General features: G+C 40.3%; 1 protein-coding gene across 3 annotated transcripts in view; it reads left to right on the top strand.

The window, feature by feature from the left end:
- LOC134529418 (tau-tubulin kinase homolog Asator) overlaps window positions 1-18273 on the top strand; it is a 219619-nt gene that overhangs the window by 181763 nt on the left and 19583 nt on the right. For all 3 annotated transcript variants that reach the window (XM_063363469.1, XM_063363468.1, XM_063363470.1), the window contains one exon: window positions 3629-3842. In XM_063363469.1, the coding sequence (XP_063219539.1) occupies window positions 3629-3842 (214 nt within the window). The remainder of the gene's footprint in view (window positions 1-3628; window positions 3843-18273) is intronic.

Below are 18273 nucleotides of genomic sequence, written 5' to 3'. Positions count from 1 at the left end.
GTCCAAAAAGACATGTTTTTTTTTATTTCACATAATTTCCCTTAGTGTGGTATAGCCTAAAGCAACCTGGGATACACAATGCCACTTGACACTGAGAGCACCACCAGCATGTTTCTCTTCGTTTTGCATTTCCTGTTTCTGCTTTTCCTTTTTCTGAACAGACTTTACAAATCCGTGTCGGCTGAGATTTTTTTTCTGTAGGAGGAATTTTGTCAGGGAAGTGCCTTCCTGTAAGCCTGTTTGCGTTCGAAGCACTGCCCACATCTTCATTTTCATTTTCCGCTCCACCTTTTTTGACCAATTCTTCTCCCAACTCTTGCATGAATGTTGCAAGATGGCAGCGCTTTTTGTCGTCTGCTCTTCGTGTCTCCTTGAACAAGATGAAAGCATTCACAATAGACATTACAAAGAGGTGGAAGAACAATTTTTTCCACCACTTTAGCTGTTTTCGCTTGAATGGGTAATATGCTATTAGCTGATCATTTCTGTCTACTCCAGTTTTGTGAAGATTGTAGTCCAGTATGGCATCGGGCTTTGATTTAGTCTGTTGGCCTTCCTTTGTTTGAACATCTTTCTCAGTGCATGTTGCTTGATGAGCTGTTGACAAAACTAAAACATCTCTCGTGTCTTTCCATTTTATACAAAGGAGATGATTTCTTCTCATATAAACCATTTCTTGTTTCTTTATTTTTTTCCTTACAATAGCATCTTTTGGCAGTTCTTTGCGATTTGGCATGCATGTGCCTACAGCTTTAGTTTTACGTTGCCAGAGATAGTCAAAAACAACAGGCGAACTGTAAAATCTATCCATATAGACAGTGTATCCCTTGTCAAAATAATCAGCTAATATTCTTTTCAAAAGTTCAAGAATGCTATTATCTGCAGCACCTTTCCCAGTGTAGACTTTCATTTTTAGCACATAGCCTGTTGATGAATCACATACCACAAATAATTTGATACCATATTTTTCGGGTTTGTTTTTCATGTACACGCGGAATATGATGCGTCCTCTAAATCCACACATGCCTTCATCCACTGTAAGGTTGGCATACGGAATGAAACTGGACGAGAAGGCTGTACAAAGGTGATCAAAATAAGGCCGAATTTTGTGTAAGGGATCATGGCCAATTTCGTTCCGGGGTACACAAGTTCTATTGTCATTTATGTGAAGATTTGCCAAAATAGAACTAAAACGGTTGCGGCTCATGATGGATGGTGCAAACTGTGTGGATATGAATGCAGATTTTGACCAGTAGTCTCGTAGTCTTGGCTTTTTGACAAGACACATATGAATTACGATGGCAAAAAATAAATATATTTCTTGCAGTTTCGCTGGTACCCAAGAACTCCACATGCTATTTTTCTTCAATTTATTTGCACGTCTTTGTCTTTCAACAATTGAAGCTGCATACTTGTTTGTCTCGTGTTTGATTAGTTTTACTACGGGTGCTGGAAAGAAAATCAAAAAGCAGTCAAGGGGTGTGGATGTTTCGTCAAGGGGTGCTGAGACACCACTGTGTTCCTGAAATGATGGCAGTGGTGGGGGAGTATCAATAGGTGACCACCCCAACTCAGCATCAGTGACCATTCCTGGTTCTTTACTGCGTTTTCTTTTACTCCGGTTTGTGCCAGATGTGCCTGGAATATCCGGGTGAACAATGGTGTCGTTTTCATTTTCTACAACAGAAATTATCGGCAGGAGTTATTTATTTTATAAATGTAGCCTAAAGTAAAGATATGAATAAAGAAATATTGCTACTGAATTAGGCCTATACTTTTGGAAAATAATAATTATTCCTAACACTAATTCAATCAAGGCTTGAAATAAAATTGTAGTAATTATAATAATGTGAAATAATTGTTTCTTCCAAAATACCAATTACATAGCGTATATTGGCATAGGCTCAAACGCTATGACACTGCATCAGAGAAAAAAATTGAGAGTTCAGCTATGTTGCTGGAATTATTTTATTACATTACATTTATTTTATATGATGCAAATTATTTACTTACTAACTTTTGAAAACTCATTTCGTACAATTCCTAAACAAATAACATTTTGTACAAATGCTTACACTCTTTACAGAGCAGAAATGAAATAAATAATTTATCTTACCTTCATCAGTGCTGCTAGGATGAAAATCTGGGTCTGCATCTGAATCGTCCTCTTCCACTTCGCCATCCGAAGCAGAATCGTAAATAAATTCAACTGTCTTATCTCCACTATTATATTCATCCATTTTTCATCACAGAAATATTCCGCCACTTGCCAATACAACTAAAATTCGCGGGAAAATCATTTTACAGCGCAAGTAAAAAAACACTCGCTATTTAGTTACAAAAAGGAATACCAGATAGCAGTAGCGAACAAAACACGTTAGTAGAGAAAGAAAAACGAGTTACGAAGAAATGGAATATGTTACGGCCAATAAGTTCCTAAAAATCCAACAGATAGCAGCACTTATATAAAGAAAATATACAGTAGAGACCCAAGAAAAAGTATGAAAAGCTTTTGCTCGATAATCATTCGGCAGTTCAAAACAGTTCATTTAAATGTGTAAGCCCGAGCGTGCCTCGGGCTTGGGCCGTTCATTACTTAACCTAAGCCCGATACATACTCGGGCTTGGGCTTTAAAGTGTTAAAAAATAAATTAAAGAAAATACTTGTGAAGGGGGAAAAACCAAACTTAATTTTATAATATATAATTTAATTCAGATTAAAATGTCTCATGTTAAAATTATTAATTTGTTCATTGTAAACAATATTTTAGAGAAACAGATTGATTGCTCTTAGTTTTTTAAAAAGATTTATGAAATTATGTAAACTTGTGCCAGCAATGATGCACAGACAATTAATGACGTGTAAAGATTTTACACTATTTTGCGTGTAAAATTTTTGGAAACAAATTGAGTGTGGTATGAAGTGAACAAGTATAATGTGTATATCAGTGTAGTGAACAATGATTTTGAAGTAAGAAACATGGTTTTAAACTAACAAAAAGATGCATATAGAAAAACTTAGTTATACAAGTTGAATAATGCAACTCAATATCCAACCACTGTTATGCTTCTATGCTTACACACATTAATAAATAAACAATCAATAAATTTTTAGTTAGGCTGATTTTGTTTCTCTAAAACGTTGGTAATGCTCAAGATTTTTTTATAGTTTACCTTTAGAAGTTGACACTCAGTATCAGGAGTGTCACTATTTTGTCACTATGGACTCTTCCTTAGAAGCTTCAATACTAGCTTGCATAGACATTATTATGGAATAGTCTATGGAAGGTTTAGGAGATCACTGTTAATTACTGTGAAAGATTGGAATTTAAGAGTTTTATAATTTTAGGAATACTGGATAAGAGGTTGTGCATCACAGGCTACCAACTGGTAAGGTGTAACTGTTAAATAACTTTGTCTAGTTTCGCAACAAACGTCTCCAGGATTGGGTGGAAACATCCAGTGTGCAGGCCTAATTTAACTACTATTCAATGATGCATTGTTTTATTTGTTCCATATAAAAATTATTTGATATTTAATTGAATTGCTTCCTGTTGAAAAAATGGTAATGTTTATTAATGCATACTCTTCTCTTACCTGATAGTTATAAGTGATGCATGCATTGCAGGCATCCTGATGTTGCTGTCAACATGGAGGAATGTAATGGACTGACAAAGTTGGATATTGTAAAAGCTTGCCAAGCAACTGCAAATGGTGGAAATAGTCCAGTCAGTCCAGGTGTGGGGCAAGAGGAGTCATCCATATACTTTGATGCTACTGAAGAAAATCACTTAGATTTGCATTGTAACAACCACCAGGCAGATGAACCTCATCAAGAAAAGGTATAAATTATTATTAGATATACATACATTGCTTTATTTTTATCTTTTATTTTAATTGTATATGTTGAAAGAAAAAATTAAATTCAGTACAATAGGCCTAAGTATATTAAATGGCACATGTCATAGTCCTAGGGTTGCTAATCTCTTATAGTGAGAGCCAACTAAAAAAAATAAAAAAGTATTTTTGAGTAATTTGTATTTGTTTATATAATTTGTATGATCTTTTTAGTATCCACCATATCTCCCCTCATTGATTTTGTGCAATTTTAGTATATGGTAGAACATAATAACAAATAACCAAGCATTAGCATTGAACTCATAGCTTTCATCTATCTATATAGAAATATCTATCCTACAAAATAATAACTACAATTTGATACTTAATTTGGTATATTTTAAATTATTTGCTAAAGAAAGATTTTTCAAAATTTAAAATTTTTTTCATCATAGTTTCTTGAAAATATTCTTAAACAGACTTTCACCATTTCATCATCATGAAATATTAATTTTTTTAGCTAGGTAGATTAAGCTATCATATGAAGATTTGTTCATGCCTATTTTCTATCTCTTCTATTTGTTAAATATATTTTGGGGCGCTTCACAGTGAACACACAGTTCCATTTTCCATCATAAATAGATATTGTTTCTACCAGTAATCACTAAACATTCCCTATGGCACACCACATTTAAACATTTTTTTTTTACTTCAAAACATAAAATTCATTTTGGAAGCTGGTTGTTATGATGCAACAAAATTATGATATATTTATTAAGATGATAACAAGGTGAGTAATGAACTGACAGCAAGTAACCAGCTAAAACATGTAAGAGTATAATGCTAGCAAGGGTTTTGCAGCAGCTGATGCCTAGAGGTGGGCATGGCGGGCACATGCAAAAGAGATTCATGTATAGAGATACTCATGTATTTCAAGCAGACTATCTCGACACGCGTGAAGTTATGATGCAGATTGAAGTTTCAGTAGTAAGCCCATGAGATGTTCTACTTGAACCTGAAGTTATATTTGCTTAAACAACAACTAAAATTTTATTAACTTGCAAATTTTAAGGGAAAAAAAAACTAAATTTGGCAAGAATGTCTGTGTATATGTGACGAAAGTCAATCAGAACTAAAGTAACTGCAAGCCAAAGAAAGGTTAGTTCAAGAGGAACCCAAAAGCTTATTAGCACCCCACCAGACGATTGAGAGAGGTATGGGAGCTCTGAAATATATCAGTGCCTTAGGCATTTTCAGCTGCCACTGCGGTGAGCCGGTACCTTCTACTAGCAGGGAAACTTCAGTGTGTGAAAGTGTTAAAGTGACTTGATGAAGACGATGGAGTGCATCCAGAGGGGTATCTCAGTAACATGGAGGAGCCAGAGCCCGCCAGAGCCCCAAGCACAGTGAAGATAGGAGACAACGTGCACTGTTTTCGCAGTGTTGTTCAACTTGACAAAACTTCCGCAAAGAAATCAAAGATTGGCTTTGACGCTACTAAGCCCACCCCAATTTTTTTGCTAATCTGTGTTTGTTTACTGCCATTTTATACAAACTTCAAAAACATAGATGTTCAAATCTGAAATTGTTATCCAAACACTAAACCACATCATAACCTTTTTTTTAGTTGCACCCATTAGATCTTTTTTGTTTGTAAAATTTTACATGGCAATATTGAGTAAGTCATGTTTTACAAAATAATAAAATTAGATTTATTATATGTTAAAAATACTCGAGTCACGTAAGGGAAGCAATTTTGCGTTTTGTAGCGTGTGTCGTACTGATTTTTCAATCTCGCATAGTGGAAGAGGAGACATTGTGAAACATGTCGCTACAAAAAAACACAACTAACATGTGAAGTGTATTGCTTCCAATAAAAAAATTAATTTTGCTGTGAACAGTGATAATAGTGTTACGCGAGCAGAATGTTATTTTACATATTTTTTAGTTGCGGCCCTGCATGATCACTACACGACAGCGCTAAATTATGTTCAACTAAATTAAATCTGCAACCTATAATTTGTTGAAATAAATTTTGAAGCAGAGACCATGTAACATATGTGCAGGTATGTCACTTAAATTTAAAGATTCTCATTTGTTGTTTTTTATATCTAACCTATATTTATGGGCCTGGAAATTTTTATAGAGGACCTCATGATTTTTTAAATTTGAATGTTGGCAGGTCTGAATATGAACTTAAAGTCACAAATTTTTTTGTCTATGTTATTTATTGTCATTTATATTTTGTGAAAAAAAAATTATTTTTCAAAACATTTTTATGATTCTATTGTATATGAAAATGTACATTCAAATATTGCCATTAATATTAATACACTGTATCTTGAAATTGGTCAAATCATTACACATTACCCTCAAAAACTTCCAAGTAATCAGGCAAAATGATTTCTCATATTTTTACCAGTTACAAAATTAATATTTTAGACCAAAAATTCATGTTATTACATAAGAATGGGATGACCACCATGTGGAAACATCATAACGTTTATTAAGTAGGTAATTATATAAACGAAAATGTTTGTTAGTAGTATAAGAAACTATTAATTAATGTTACTTTAATGAAAATTGCTTTATTAGTACTTATATTAAAAAAAATATATTTCTTTGCAACAGGGTGAATAGGAATTGTCAGCTCATAGAAACTTTGCATAATAAATTTATGATTTATGAAATTCTTTAGTTTAAATTTTTATAAAATTTCAATTTAAAAATTTTGTATGGTAATTTTTTTATAATTTCTTTTCTATTCACTTTTTTTTAGTGTACTTTAGGAAAGTCTGTTTTTCCTTAGTAAATTATTGATTACGATTTTTACTCACACTCTGTGAAATTCACTAAGGTACAAATATTCCATAGAACCAAGGGAAGCGTTGTTACGTTCCAGGATGGCCCGGCAACAAATTGTTGTTATAATGCAATGACTGAGATTATTTTGCGGACTAAGCTTTTCTCCTAAGTTAGGTTGAAGTATTAAAATGAGTACTGTTTCTTCTAATTCTTTTCAAATAAAAGAGCTCTGAAAAGTATTTTCTTTTATTTTTTTCCCCAAACAACATGTCGATCACAACTTACATGTCCAGTTGACTTTCCATACTTATTCAAAGTAGCTCATTTATAAAAACTCGATTATAAAAATAATTACTGACATCCTACACGTAATTTTTAAAGTTAAGTACTTTACTTCATGACTATGCCTCAAGGGGTGATCACTGCCAACCAGGGGCAATGCTGATGCCTGGGGTCAAATTTATAGTTATTCGCAGTCCAAAAGAGATAAAAAAAAAAAGGTTAAAACTTCATCCTGGTTCCGACCAGCAGGCATTAAATTATCCTGTCACACCAATTAAATACATTTTGACACATTACCAATGACGCGACTGCACGCAGCGACTATCGAGCGACAACTAACTGAACAACGAAGTTGTCTTCCCTTACAAAGGTAAAAACAAAGGGGAGGCAACCCAGTGTTTCAACTAACCTATCGCAAAACAGAACCAGGTAAATGACCATACAAGGAAAATGTGTTTGTAAAATTGGTTCTCTAAAAGTCTGAAATGTCACATCACACCACTGCATCACAACACTGCATAGCTCGTCCTGATTGGCTGGCGAGACAACACCCAGCGAAAGTTCTGTTCTATTGCTGCTCAGTCATGCCACTACGTGCTGGGTTTTCCCAACAATGCACTAACTTGAGGTGTGAAAAATAACCCTGATCAAATCTTTCCTACTAGAGTCCCGCGACATTTTCCCAGCGCTGCAACCGATAGCTCAGTGTGATTTCGCCAGGCAAGTATTATCCATCATTTTTCTTCCCGACTCTGGTCACGAACGTGACCAGTAACTGTCCAACTTTGTGACCGAGAGTGCTTTTCCCATCATCCTCCCAGGGCAGCCCACTTCCCAGAGCTCAGCTTAGTTTTAGAGCTCAGCTTAGTTTTGCAGCTCCAGTCATTTCCCATTCTAATGTTCCATGGCTGTCGGGCACGTATAGGTGTTAGCCCTAAGACATTCTCACGAGCCAGCAGATCCTATCATCCATCTTTTCCATGAACTTCAGCCAGGGCATTGATCAAGGTATTTAACCTCGCCTCTCGGCGAGCCGGGATCGAGATAATCTCGCTGGCCAACGAAAGGCCTGCCTTTGCCATCTTGTGGTGAAGAGGCCAACTAATTTACCTTAGTTCGGCACTGGAGAGAGACCTTTACTGGCCGCCACCACACCTCTCTCTAGTTCCCTTTTAGCTCAACAGAGCGGGAACCAGCTGGACCCATAAATGCCAGGCTTATGCTAGTCCCTCTTGCGGGACTTTTGTTAAATATACCCGAGTCGGTTTCACCTGCACCCCGACAGATTGCGCTGCTCTCTGCGCGAGTGACCTCCAATGCCCCAAGTCAGGCTACCAGCCACCTTGGTTATTTTCTTTTGGTCGGTGCAACCTCCAGCCAATCAGAGGTCAGTTCCCCCACTTCCTGGGCCTCTGGGCCCCTAGCCCAAGTTTTATCTACACGCAACCCTATGGATTGATTGATTCTTCCTACTGTCATCACTGTGGTTGCATATCTCTGGTGCTTTCTGGCCCGCGACTATATTTGGAAACAGTCTCGCCGCGACTAACTTAAGGGATGTGATTCCATGTAGTCTTTCTAGCTTGCTAGTTTCTTTAGTTCGGATTACTATGTAATCTTGTAGCATGACTCCCGTGTGGCTACCAAGAGCACTCGTGCAGCTTCAAAGGGAGTGATTTTTATCATTCCACCCCCAGAATGGTAAGTGGAAAATTCTACGCCCTTTAGCCTATAATTGGCTCCCTACTTAACTTTTGCCCTGACTTCTCGATTCCTGTTGCTTGCAACAGTAATTTCTATTCTTGACCACTGGATCCTTTTTTTTTTTTTTTTTTTCGTTCCAGTGGGGTCCAAGAGATGTTGCAAGAGTTCAGCTTTCGCTCTGACTCAAGCCCATCATGAAATTCAACTAAATTTACATGCTGGCTTCTTACATGGACATGAATTCTACGCGTCTCTCCTGATTCTAGTCGTCGCCAGTGAAAAGTCAACGATCTGATATTGTGAAATCAGAATACAGTGTAAACTCTTTATAACATCACTCGATTTAACAAAAAACTCCTTAAAATGTCGAAATTGCTTGACTTTGGCTGGTTTACCTTGTTTTCTATACAAAAATACACTATATATATATATATAGCGTCACGCTCACTCTATTTAACGACAACAATACGGCATTATATATAATTTTGCAGTACTTTCTAAGTTGCCGAAGTTGATAAGAACTGCAGCTGTGTACATTCTTTTGTTTGCTGTTTTGTTGTTGTATACTTCGACTGACGTACCGGAGATTCTAAGGAATTTTGTCTTTTGTTTTTGTATGATGAACTTGCACATGTTTACCTCGGTCACTAGACTTTTGTCAAGTTGTTACACGTTATCAAATTAGCAGTTGCTTACAGACTTCCGAACTTTATACATGGCGAGTAAACAAAAATCTTTGTGTATTGAAGAAAATGTTTTATTAAGCACTTGATGCAGCGAAACTATTAGAAAAATACTTTTTATATAATCAAGGTGATCCAGCAGTATCTCAAGATATCAGTAAAATACATAAGAAAATACAATTATAATATTGGAGCAGCAAAAAACATCAGACGAAGATAACAGACTATACGTAATAAGTGTTGTTATTTGTATGAATATTAATGTTTGTGTGTAAAATGTGTACTATATTAGTAAATATATATTATTATAGAATAGTAAAATGATATCTTTTATTTCTATCAATTTAACTACCACTCTCTATAACGCCGGAAAATGCTCAGTCCGTTAAGTGTCCTTATATAGAGTTTATACTGTATACATAGTCCCGCACTGTTTGGGTTAGCAAAAAATTAATTTTAAAATATGATAGTTTTTGTGAAAGCTTGATTATGTCAAAGAAAAATGTTAGGTTTATATTCTAGGTAAAATTAATAATCTGTTTGTAATTGGTAAGTCCTGATGGCTGGGGCCCCAATTAACTTAAATCTGTGTGTTCTTGTTGTTCTTGAAACTATCAAAATACCATAATGAAAATCATAATTAACAATAAAAAGGGTAAGCTTTAAGCAAACCTCTTCTTTTTTATTTATTTTTTCAAATATAATCCATTTTCTTCTTCCTATTGTGAGAAGAAAGTTTCTTTTTTTTTAATTTTTTTCCCTTGTGTACCTACTGTAGTGTCTTTCGCCCCCTTAAAGCAGCTTCCAGGGCTTTTTTAACAAAATTAATATGACGTCGTCCGGGCCTGCGGCCCCTTTGAGCCCGATACGACACCGCCCAACCACCATCTATATTCAAACCTCCCGCTCGTGCGTGCGTGTGTGCGTGTGTGTCTAGCCCGGCAAGAGGGCGCTTAGCTGCAGTGCGCCGCACCCCTAATTTGCTACGTTTTAATATTATTTGTAAACCCTTTTTGTTTTCATCCATCTTCGCCCCAGTGCTGTGTAGTTTACTTGTGTTTCTTTAATTTAAATAAGTTACCTTAAATAACTATAGACGTTGCCCGGGCGGACCCGAACAGGCACGGACTTGGACGAGGATAGGAATGCTTTTATATGAATTATCATTAAATAAGTAAATAGTAACAAACTTTCCATTGTCAGTAATTTTTATATATTTTTAATGTTTATCTGTAATTTACTCAACTTTCGCCGGGGCACGGAGTCGTAGAATACAGTAACGGTAATTGTGTTGGCGCGAAGGGCGCCATGTTGCCACCTGCGAGCGATGAGCTCAGCCCAGTCGATCTTCATCACTGACCGAGAGCAGACGCGCCAGCACCCCGGGGACTTCAACCTTTGTTCTGCACTGACCAAGTAATTCTGTCTCGTTAAGTATTTCTGAATCTCTTTCGCTCGTCATCCTCGGGGCAGCTCTCGGCCAGCGGGCTGTTTAATTAATTAATTGTCTCAGTCGAGTTTTTTCATCACCGTGTAATAAGTATACTTTGCAGCATGGCCACGTGTGTGGACCATGCCTTCACCTAAACCGATTCGTGCCTCAGGCTTTTTAACCGTGTAATGTGTAACGTGTAACGGGCGTGTAGAGAGACGTGTTAGTGAAATTAAATCTGGAGAATAAATATAAAGTGAGTACTTATTTAATCACGTGGTGAGTGAGTCTAGGAGTGTGGCGTGCCCGACGCCTAGAGCGGGCCAGGTCTGGGTAGCTAGGATAGAAAGGGCTGGTAACTCGTCCCCACTTGGGCTACGTCACGCCCTGAGTGAGAGACTCCGCCGGGTCCACGTGCCCTTCCACGTGGTGGCGCCCATAGTTAACATCTCGAAATCACCGGCAATGCGCGATCAGCCCTCAAATGGCGCCCAACGTGGGGCGAGTTACATCTTCCGCGAAAACCAGACCTGTACGAGCGTGTGAGATAGGCGGTTGTTACGCGGAGCGCGCGGAACTAAAGTTCGCGCTGGAACTATTGTTCGCGCGGAGCGCATAGCGGGACTCTGGCGCGCCAGCCACGTGATCAGCCAAGCGCACGCTTCCAGGAATCCGCGCACAAACAACGGACTCCGAGCGCAGTAAGTAACACAGTGCTGATGTGTTCGTGAGGACTGTTCGCGTGTAGAGTACCACGTGCGTAGACATGTATCCGTATCCGGACGAGTGTATCGGGTGTTACTTTCCCTGCCCGAGTTGGGACTTGTATGGCAGGACCGCCGCCGGATACGAGTGTGGCTACTGTACGGAGTACCGCATACACGGCGTGACGAAATGTGGAGCTAGGTCGTGTCCCGGAGGTAGTAGCGAGGGATACCGCTGCCAGGAATGTGCCGGCCTGTGGCATCGTGGCTGTATCGGCGAACGTGAATGGACCGTACTGCGCAAGTTTTTTACCTTCACGTGCGCACGGTGCACTGCCTACCTAGCCACCCAGGCGCAGTACGAGGCAGAGACGCTGGAAAATCCTCCACGACACGCCTCGACGCTTCCCGAAACGCCGACGCCGCTCACGCCGACACCGACTCCGATCACGCCGACACCACTCACGCCGAAAAAGACGCCGCTCACGCCGACGCCAACCACGCCGAAAACGACTCCGCTCACGCCGACGCCAACCACGCCGGAAAAGACGCTGCTCGACTCGCCGACGCAGCCCGTGCCAAGGACGCCGCCCGTTGCCGGAACGTCACCGCCGCACCAAGCCGACTCCTCACGCACGACGCCGACCCCAGCACCACGAAGGTACGTCCTGACGTCACCCGCACCGCCACGTGTTACGTTACCGACGCCTACCGCTCTGACAAAGACGCCCGTCGTCCTGACGCCCACGCCCGTCGTCCCGACGCCGACGGCCGCCGTCCCGACGCCCGCCGTGCCGACGCTCATCGACTTGACGTCTCCCGACACAAGTCCGATCCCGCCGCCGCCTGCCACACTGCGTTTCGTCGACCCGACGCCACTTATCCCGACGCCGACGCTCGCCGTCCCGACGCCGACAATTCCGCTTCCGCCACCTCCTGTCCTGGAGCCGCCAACCTCGGCACCTCTCGTCGACCTGACGTCTCCCGACGCTGGTCCAAACGCATCATCGCCAGCAAGACCTCGTTTCGCCGACCTGACGCCACTCATCCCGACTATGATGACGCTTGACTCGCCGAAGCCAACCGAGCGACGCCCGACAACGACCGTCCCACCGCAGTCTGCCACGCCGTCCAGCACCCGCCTCGTGTCGGAGACACCTCCCGACGCCGGAATGACCTCGCCACCGCACCGAACCGCCGTCCCGACGCCACCAAGGTCATTTCCGGCGAAACCCGCATCGTCTCCGCCACACGACTCGCCACGGACGCCACCAGACTCGACGCCGACGCTTCGTGTCACCTTGTCGCCACCACCTGGCTTCGACGTCATCCGGCCGTCGTCACCGCTACCAGAGTGCGCAGTCGCAAACAGGACGCTTTGCGACACGATGTCCAGGGCCATGACGCCGAGACGCCTGAGCGCCGCCCCGCCGCCTGGATTTGCTCCTCTGTGCCCGCCTGGCTTCGAGGCACAGACGGATGAACCGGACCGAAAGAGACGGACGCGCGCGACGCCGACGCTGACGCCGCCTACATGCCCACCTGACACGACGCCAGAATCGACCGAGGCGCCACGACGCCCGATTCCGACGCCGATCGCCGCAGTACCGGAACACCGGTCAAGTGCCCTGCCGCACGAGACGCCACCCAAATGTCGCAAGTTGGCAACATTGGGACGCCGCACCGTGAAGAGTCGCCTGAGCTCCCTACATCCGCCTGTCGCGATGCAGGTCGACGCCACGACGCCGGGACGCCCGACCGTCCCACCGCCGAACGTGACCGTCACCCGGACTTCGACACCTGTCACCCGTCTGTCACGACGGGCCGCGAAGCGCCCGCCTGTCGGCGAGGCTGAGCCGGGTCGTGCCGAGCGCCGCCCGCGCTTGCTGCCCGCCTGCCACGAGCCGCCTGACCTTGGCCGCCGCCGCCCCTGCCGGCCGGCGCCCTGGCCACCGCCACGCTATCACACGCAGCAGCCGCCGCAGCCGCAGCTGACGCAGATTTGGGGCTCGGGACAACTGGTGGGTCACCACCCACAAGGTTAGTCAGCCAGCGCCCATTCTGTCCGTGTGTATCGTCCTCCATAGTGTAAATATTGCTCAACTGTCATTTTGTAAACATTGCTCGCCCTTCCATCGTGTAAACATTGCTTGTCCGTCCGTCATGTCAACATTGCCACCTGCCCGCACAAACATAAACATCAACATTGCCACGTGGGAGTGCGCGACGTAAACACCACAGGCAACGCCCCCCAACCATCTGTCAAACGGCGCTGTCATATCGGCCTACTTTCGGAGGGGGCAATTGACGTCGTCCGGGCCTGCGGCCCCTTTGAGCCCGATACGACACCGCCCAACCACCATCTATATTCAAACCTCCCGCTCGTGCGTGCGTGTGTGCGTGTGTGTCTAGCCCGGCAAGAGGGCGCTTAGCTGCAGTGCGCCGCACCCCTAATTTGCTACGTTTTAATATTATTTGTAAACCCTTTTTGTTTTCATCCATCTTCGCCCCAGTGCTGTGTAGTTTACTTGTGTTTCTTTAATTTAAATAAGTTACCTTAAATAACTATAGACGTTGCCCGGGCGGACCCGAACAGGCACGGACTTGGACGAGGATAGGAATGCTTTTATATGAATTATCATTAAATAAGTAAATAGTAACAAACTTTCCATTGTCAGTAATTTTTATATATTTTTAATGTTTATCTGTAATTTACTCAACTTTCGCCGGGGCACGGAGTCGTAGAATACAGTAACGGTAATTGTGTTGGCGCGAAGGGCGCCATGTTGCCACCTGCGAGCGATGAGCTCAGCCCAGTCGATCTTCATCACTGACCGAGAGCAGACGCGCCAGCACCCCGGGGACTTCAACCTTTGTTCTGCACTGACCAAGTAATTCTGTCTCGTTAAGTATTTCTGAATCTCTTTCGCTCGTCATCCTCGGGGCAGCTCTCGGCCAGCGGGCTGTTTAATTAATTAATTGTCTCAGTCGAGTTTTTTCATCACCGTGTAATAAGTATACTTTGCAGCATGGCCACGTGTGTGGACCATGCCTTCACCTAAACCGATTCGTGCCTCAGGCTTTTTAACCGTGTAATGTGTAACGTGTAACGGGCGTGTAGAGAGACGTGTTAGTGAAATTAAATCTGGAGAATAAATATAAAGTGAGTACTTATTTAATCACGTGGTGAGTGAGTCTAGGAGTGTGGCGTGCCCGACGCCTAGAGCGGGCCAGGTCTGGGTAGCTAGGATAGAAAGGGCTGGTAACTCGTCCCCACTTGGGCTACGTCACGCCCTGAGTGAGAGACTCCGCCGGGTCCACGTGCCCTTCCACGTGGTGGCGCCCATAGTTAACATCTCGAAATCACCGGCAATGCGCGATCAGCCCTCAAATATAAAGCTTTCTTTAACTACACAAGGGCAGCAACAGCATAATTTTATATTTTAAATGATGTTTCATTCAAGCATAATCTTTTTAACCATGGAAATTTAGTAATTGGGCTTTATGTTATTTTTTTATGCTTATTAATGTCCTCAGTTAATATTGGAAAGCTATTAAGAAAACTGTTAATAATAAACTTAAACTATTGGAGGTACTGAGACAACTCAAAGCATAAATGCCTAGGTAAGAATTCGAACCCAGTATTACTGTGAACACGTTTAGTTTTTGATACAGTTGGTTTTATATAAATGTACAAATTTACAATTATCTGTAATTTTACATATATATATCTGTTCCATTTACAAAAAAAGTGTATATCACACATGCACACATCCTGTGCATTTTGTGTCATACAAGCATAAAAATAACAAATATAGTCATATATCCTTTCTTAGGTTAATGTCTGCATTCAATTTTAAAGTAAGTCAATATATATCACGATAGCAGAATGAGTGCAGAAAAAAATTTTTACCTCTCTTAAATATTTGTCACTGCCAAGTGTTTATAGCCAGCCTCAGCCTTTTGATCTTTCATTGATTTCTGTATCTTTCGTATAGTGAATTTTCAACATTACCTTATTACTACTTCATCAGTCGGACTTCTGGAGGTTTCTGTTGCCCCAAAATAATATATCACCTTTAGATAGTGTACAGTTTTTTCTGCGAGAACATGTTTAAGTCGCCGCACGAAAAAATGGTATCTGGAAATGATATCAGTGGTGAATAGTCCTTGTCAAAGTTCTCAAGCTTGAGGTTCATAAAATGGGTGATCTGTCAATACCGTTGAGGCACTGTGTTCTAAGGTTGATGACATCAAAAATGAAAATTTTATTCTAAAGAAATTACTCATGGATTCATATTCTGAGTCCGCTGCAATCAAACAAGAACTTTATTATATTAAGCAAATTTGTGCTGCAAAAAGGTAAATGAAAAGGAAAATTTTAAGTAATATAGCAATGTCCTCATGAAAACCTCGAGCGGTGTGAACGGGAAGAGGATGGAACGTGTTGTAACTCTACGTGTCTGGGATAACAACAGCTCTGACCTACTTCCAACTCAGCAGGAACAGGGTAACATCAGGAGGGAGTATAATACCCAGCTTGCTGACGAGAGCCTTCATGGATTCACGTTGGTGCAACATGGGCATAAGTCTAGGTCAAATGTAAACCCTGAAGCTAAACAAAACTCTGAACGAAAGAGAAAACCCAAGCAAATGGGTATTATGAACAACCCCACACTACAATAGGTGGGAAAGCATACTTTAAAAAAGACTAAAGGCATTATATTTTACTAGTTTGGATTCATCGGTTCAAGAGCACGAGATTGTTAAATATATTTCAAATGAACTCAATTTATCACATGTAAAAGTAACAAAATTTAATTCTTACGCCTCTTTTCACATAACTGTACTTGATGAAGACTTTGTAAATATATACTACATCATGTTTTGGCTCAGTGGGTGCCTGATATGCCCCTTTTATGGTAAGCTTCACCCTAATCAACTTGCCAACAATGACGCTACCTCCGCTAATCATACTCCTTCAGAAAGAAAAAGTCCTAATCCTTTACCTGTCTTGAGCTCGGCATCTAATCCTATCCATTTGTAATGCGGAATACAGTAAAACTCTTTTGTGCAAACTAACTCAAAGGAAAAGGATTGATTCTATCAAAAAATAACAGGTCTCATGTCAAAATATATTGTGTTTTTGGAAATATTCTATTTCCAACCATAACATCATATACAATTTTAAAAATGATAGAGATGCTATTCTTACAATTAAAAACAAGGTGGCAGTGTTTAAACTCATTAATACTTTTGAAAACCCTGGAATTGAAGCAGTATGGCTAAAAATTAAAATAAATCATACCAAATCTGTTATTCTGGGTACCATTTATCTGCCCCCCACAAGCAAATACAAAAACATATTCCTCGTATTTTGAGAGCCTTGAATACCAACTTTCCTTCTGTCAAGAAATTATAATGATTAATGTTCCAGGTATGGATTGGCCCAATAATATTCAGCACATGAATTTCAATAACAATGCACAGTCTGCTGCAAATTTGGGATCATCGGCACCGATTTATTTTTAGACCTAAAATTTACTTTCTCATTTTAATTTTTCCAGAGAATTTATAGCTTAACACAATTTGTGAAATTATACCCCTGAGGGGTAAACATGGTGTAAGTATAGTCTTAAGTAAACTAATGTATCAATGAATCAACTCCAGCAACAGAATAGATATTGGGTGCTAAAAATAAACATATGTAAACTACCAATCACAATTTAATCAATTTACAAAATGTATACCTTAAGGGGTGTAAAGGGGGTAATTATGGTTTTAAAAGAAAAAAAGATGATTTCAAAATCAGTTAGAACTAATGGTAAGAAACTAAGAAGGAACAACAAGAGTTTTTAATTTATAGCAATTTATTTTTAAGGGGGCAAAAACAGGGTAGGTTTTGATTTATTTTAAGAAATTGTATCGCCCAGACTAATAAATAATAAATATAATGTAAATTATTGGGTAAGAATAATGAAAATTATAAACCGACTTATTATTAACTAACCTCTTTTTGAGATTCTGTCCCTAAAGAGTGCAAAAAAATAAGTTTGGTTTTAAGGAAAAAATTTCATACTTCTGATTGTACTTGATCTAAGGGTTAGAAATTTAGATTGAACAACAATGATATAGAATGAAGATTTTTTTTCTTCCGGAATTTGAATTTTAAGGGGGTCGAAAAGGGTATGTTTTTTATCGTAAAAAATCATATCTCCATAGCAAATAAAGCTGGATGTAAGAAACTGGGTATGAATAACTTAAATAATTAATTATGTAGGGTGAATTTATAATTTTTTCAGAATTCTACCCCAAAGACAATGAAATGGGGTACATTAGTTTTAATAGTCTTGAATATCTATCGAAGTAAATTAAGCTGGAGGTAAGAAACTGAGTAAGAATAACATACAGTATACAATTTAATAGCATGTTTTTTTTACCTTGATAATTTTTCTACATTCAACTGCAAAAGGTGTGAAAAGGCGGTCTGAAGCTAATCAAGCGGTATGTTACTTATGCGTATGATTTATAAACATGCTAAATCTACCAACTCTTTCTAACACGTGCACTCTTCAACTGTTAAAGGATTGTAAATATAATTTTGACATTGAAAAGTTATATTTTTTGATCAAATCATACGTAATTTAAGTTATTGGCAATGAAAAATAAACATACCTAAAACTACGTTCTCTTATTCAACATTCTCCGAAATATCACCTCTTAAGTTGTAACGGATGAATATTATTTTGATAATAAAAAAATTTTATGGATCCACTAAATCAGTATTTGCAAGATAGATTTTAATTCAGTACAAATGAAAGTTATT

This window comes from Bacillus rossius, chromosome 2 (assembly GCF_032445375.1).
Source record: "Bacillus rossius redtenbacheri isolate Brsri chromosome 2, Brsri_v3, whole genome shotgun sequence".
Classification (NCBI taxonomy): Eukaryota; Metazoa; Arthropoda; class Insecta; order Phasmatodea; family Bacillidae; genus Bacillus; species Bacillus rossius.
The sequence above is the reverse complement of the archived record's forward strand: the minus strand, read 5'-3'. Positions and strand labels throughout refer to the sequence as shown.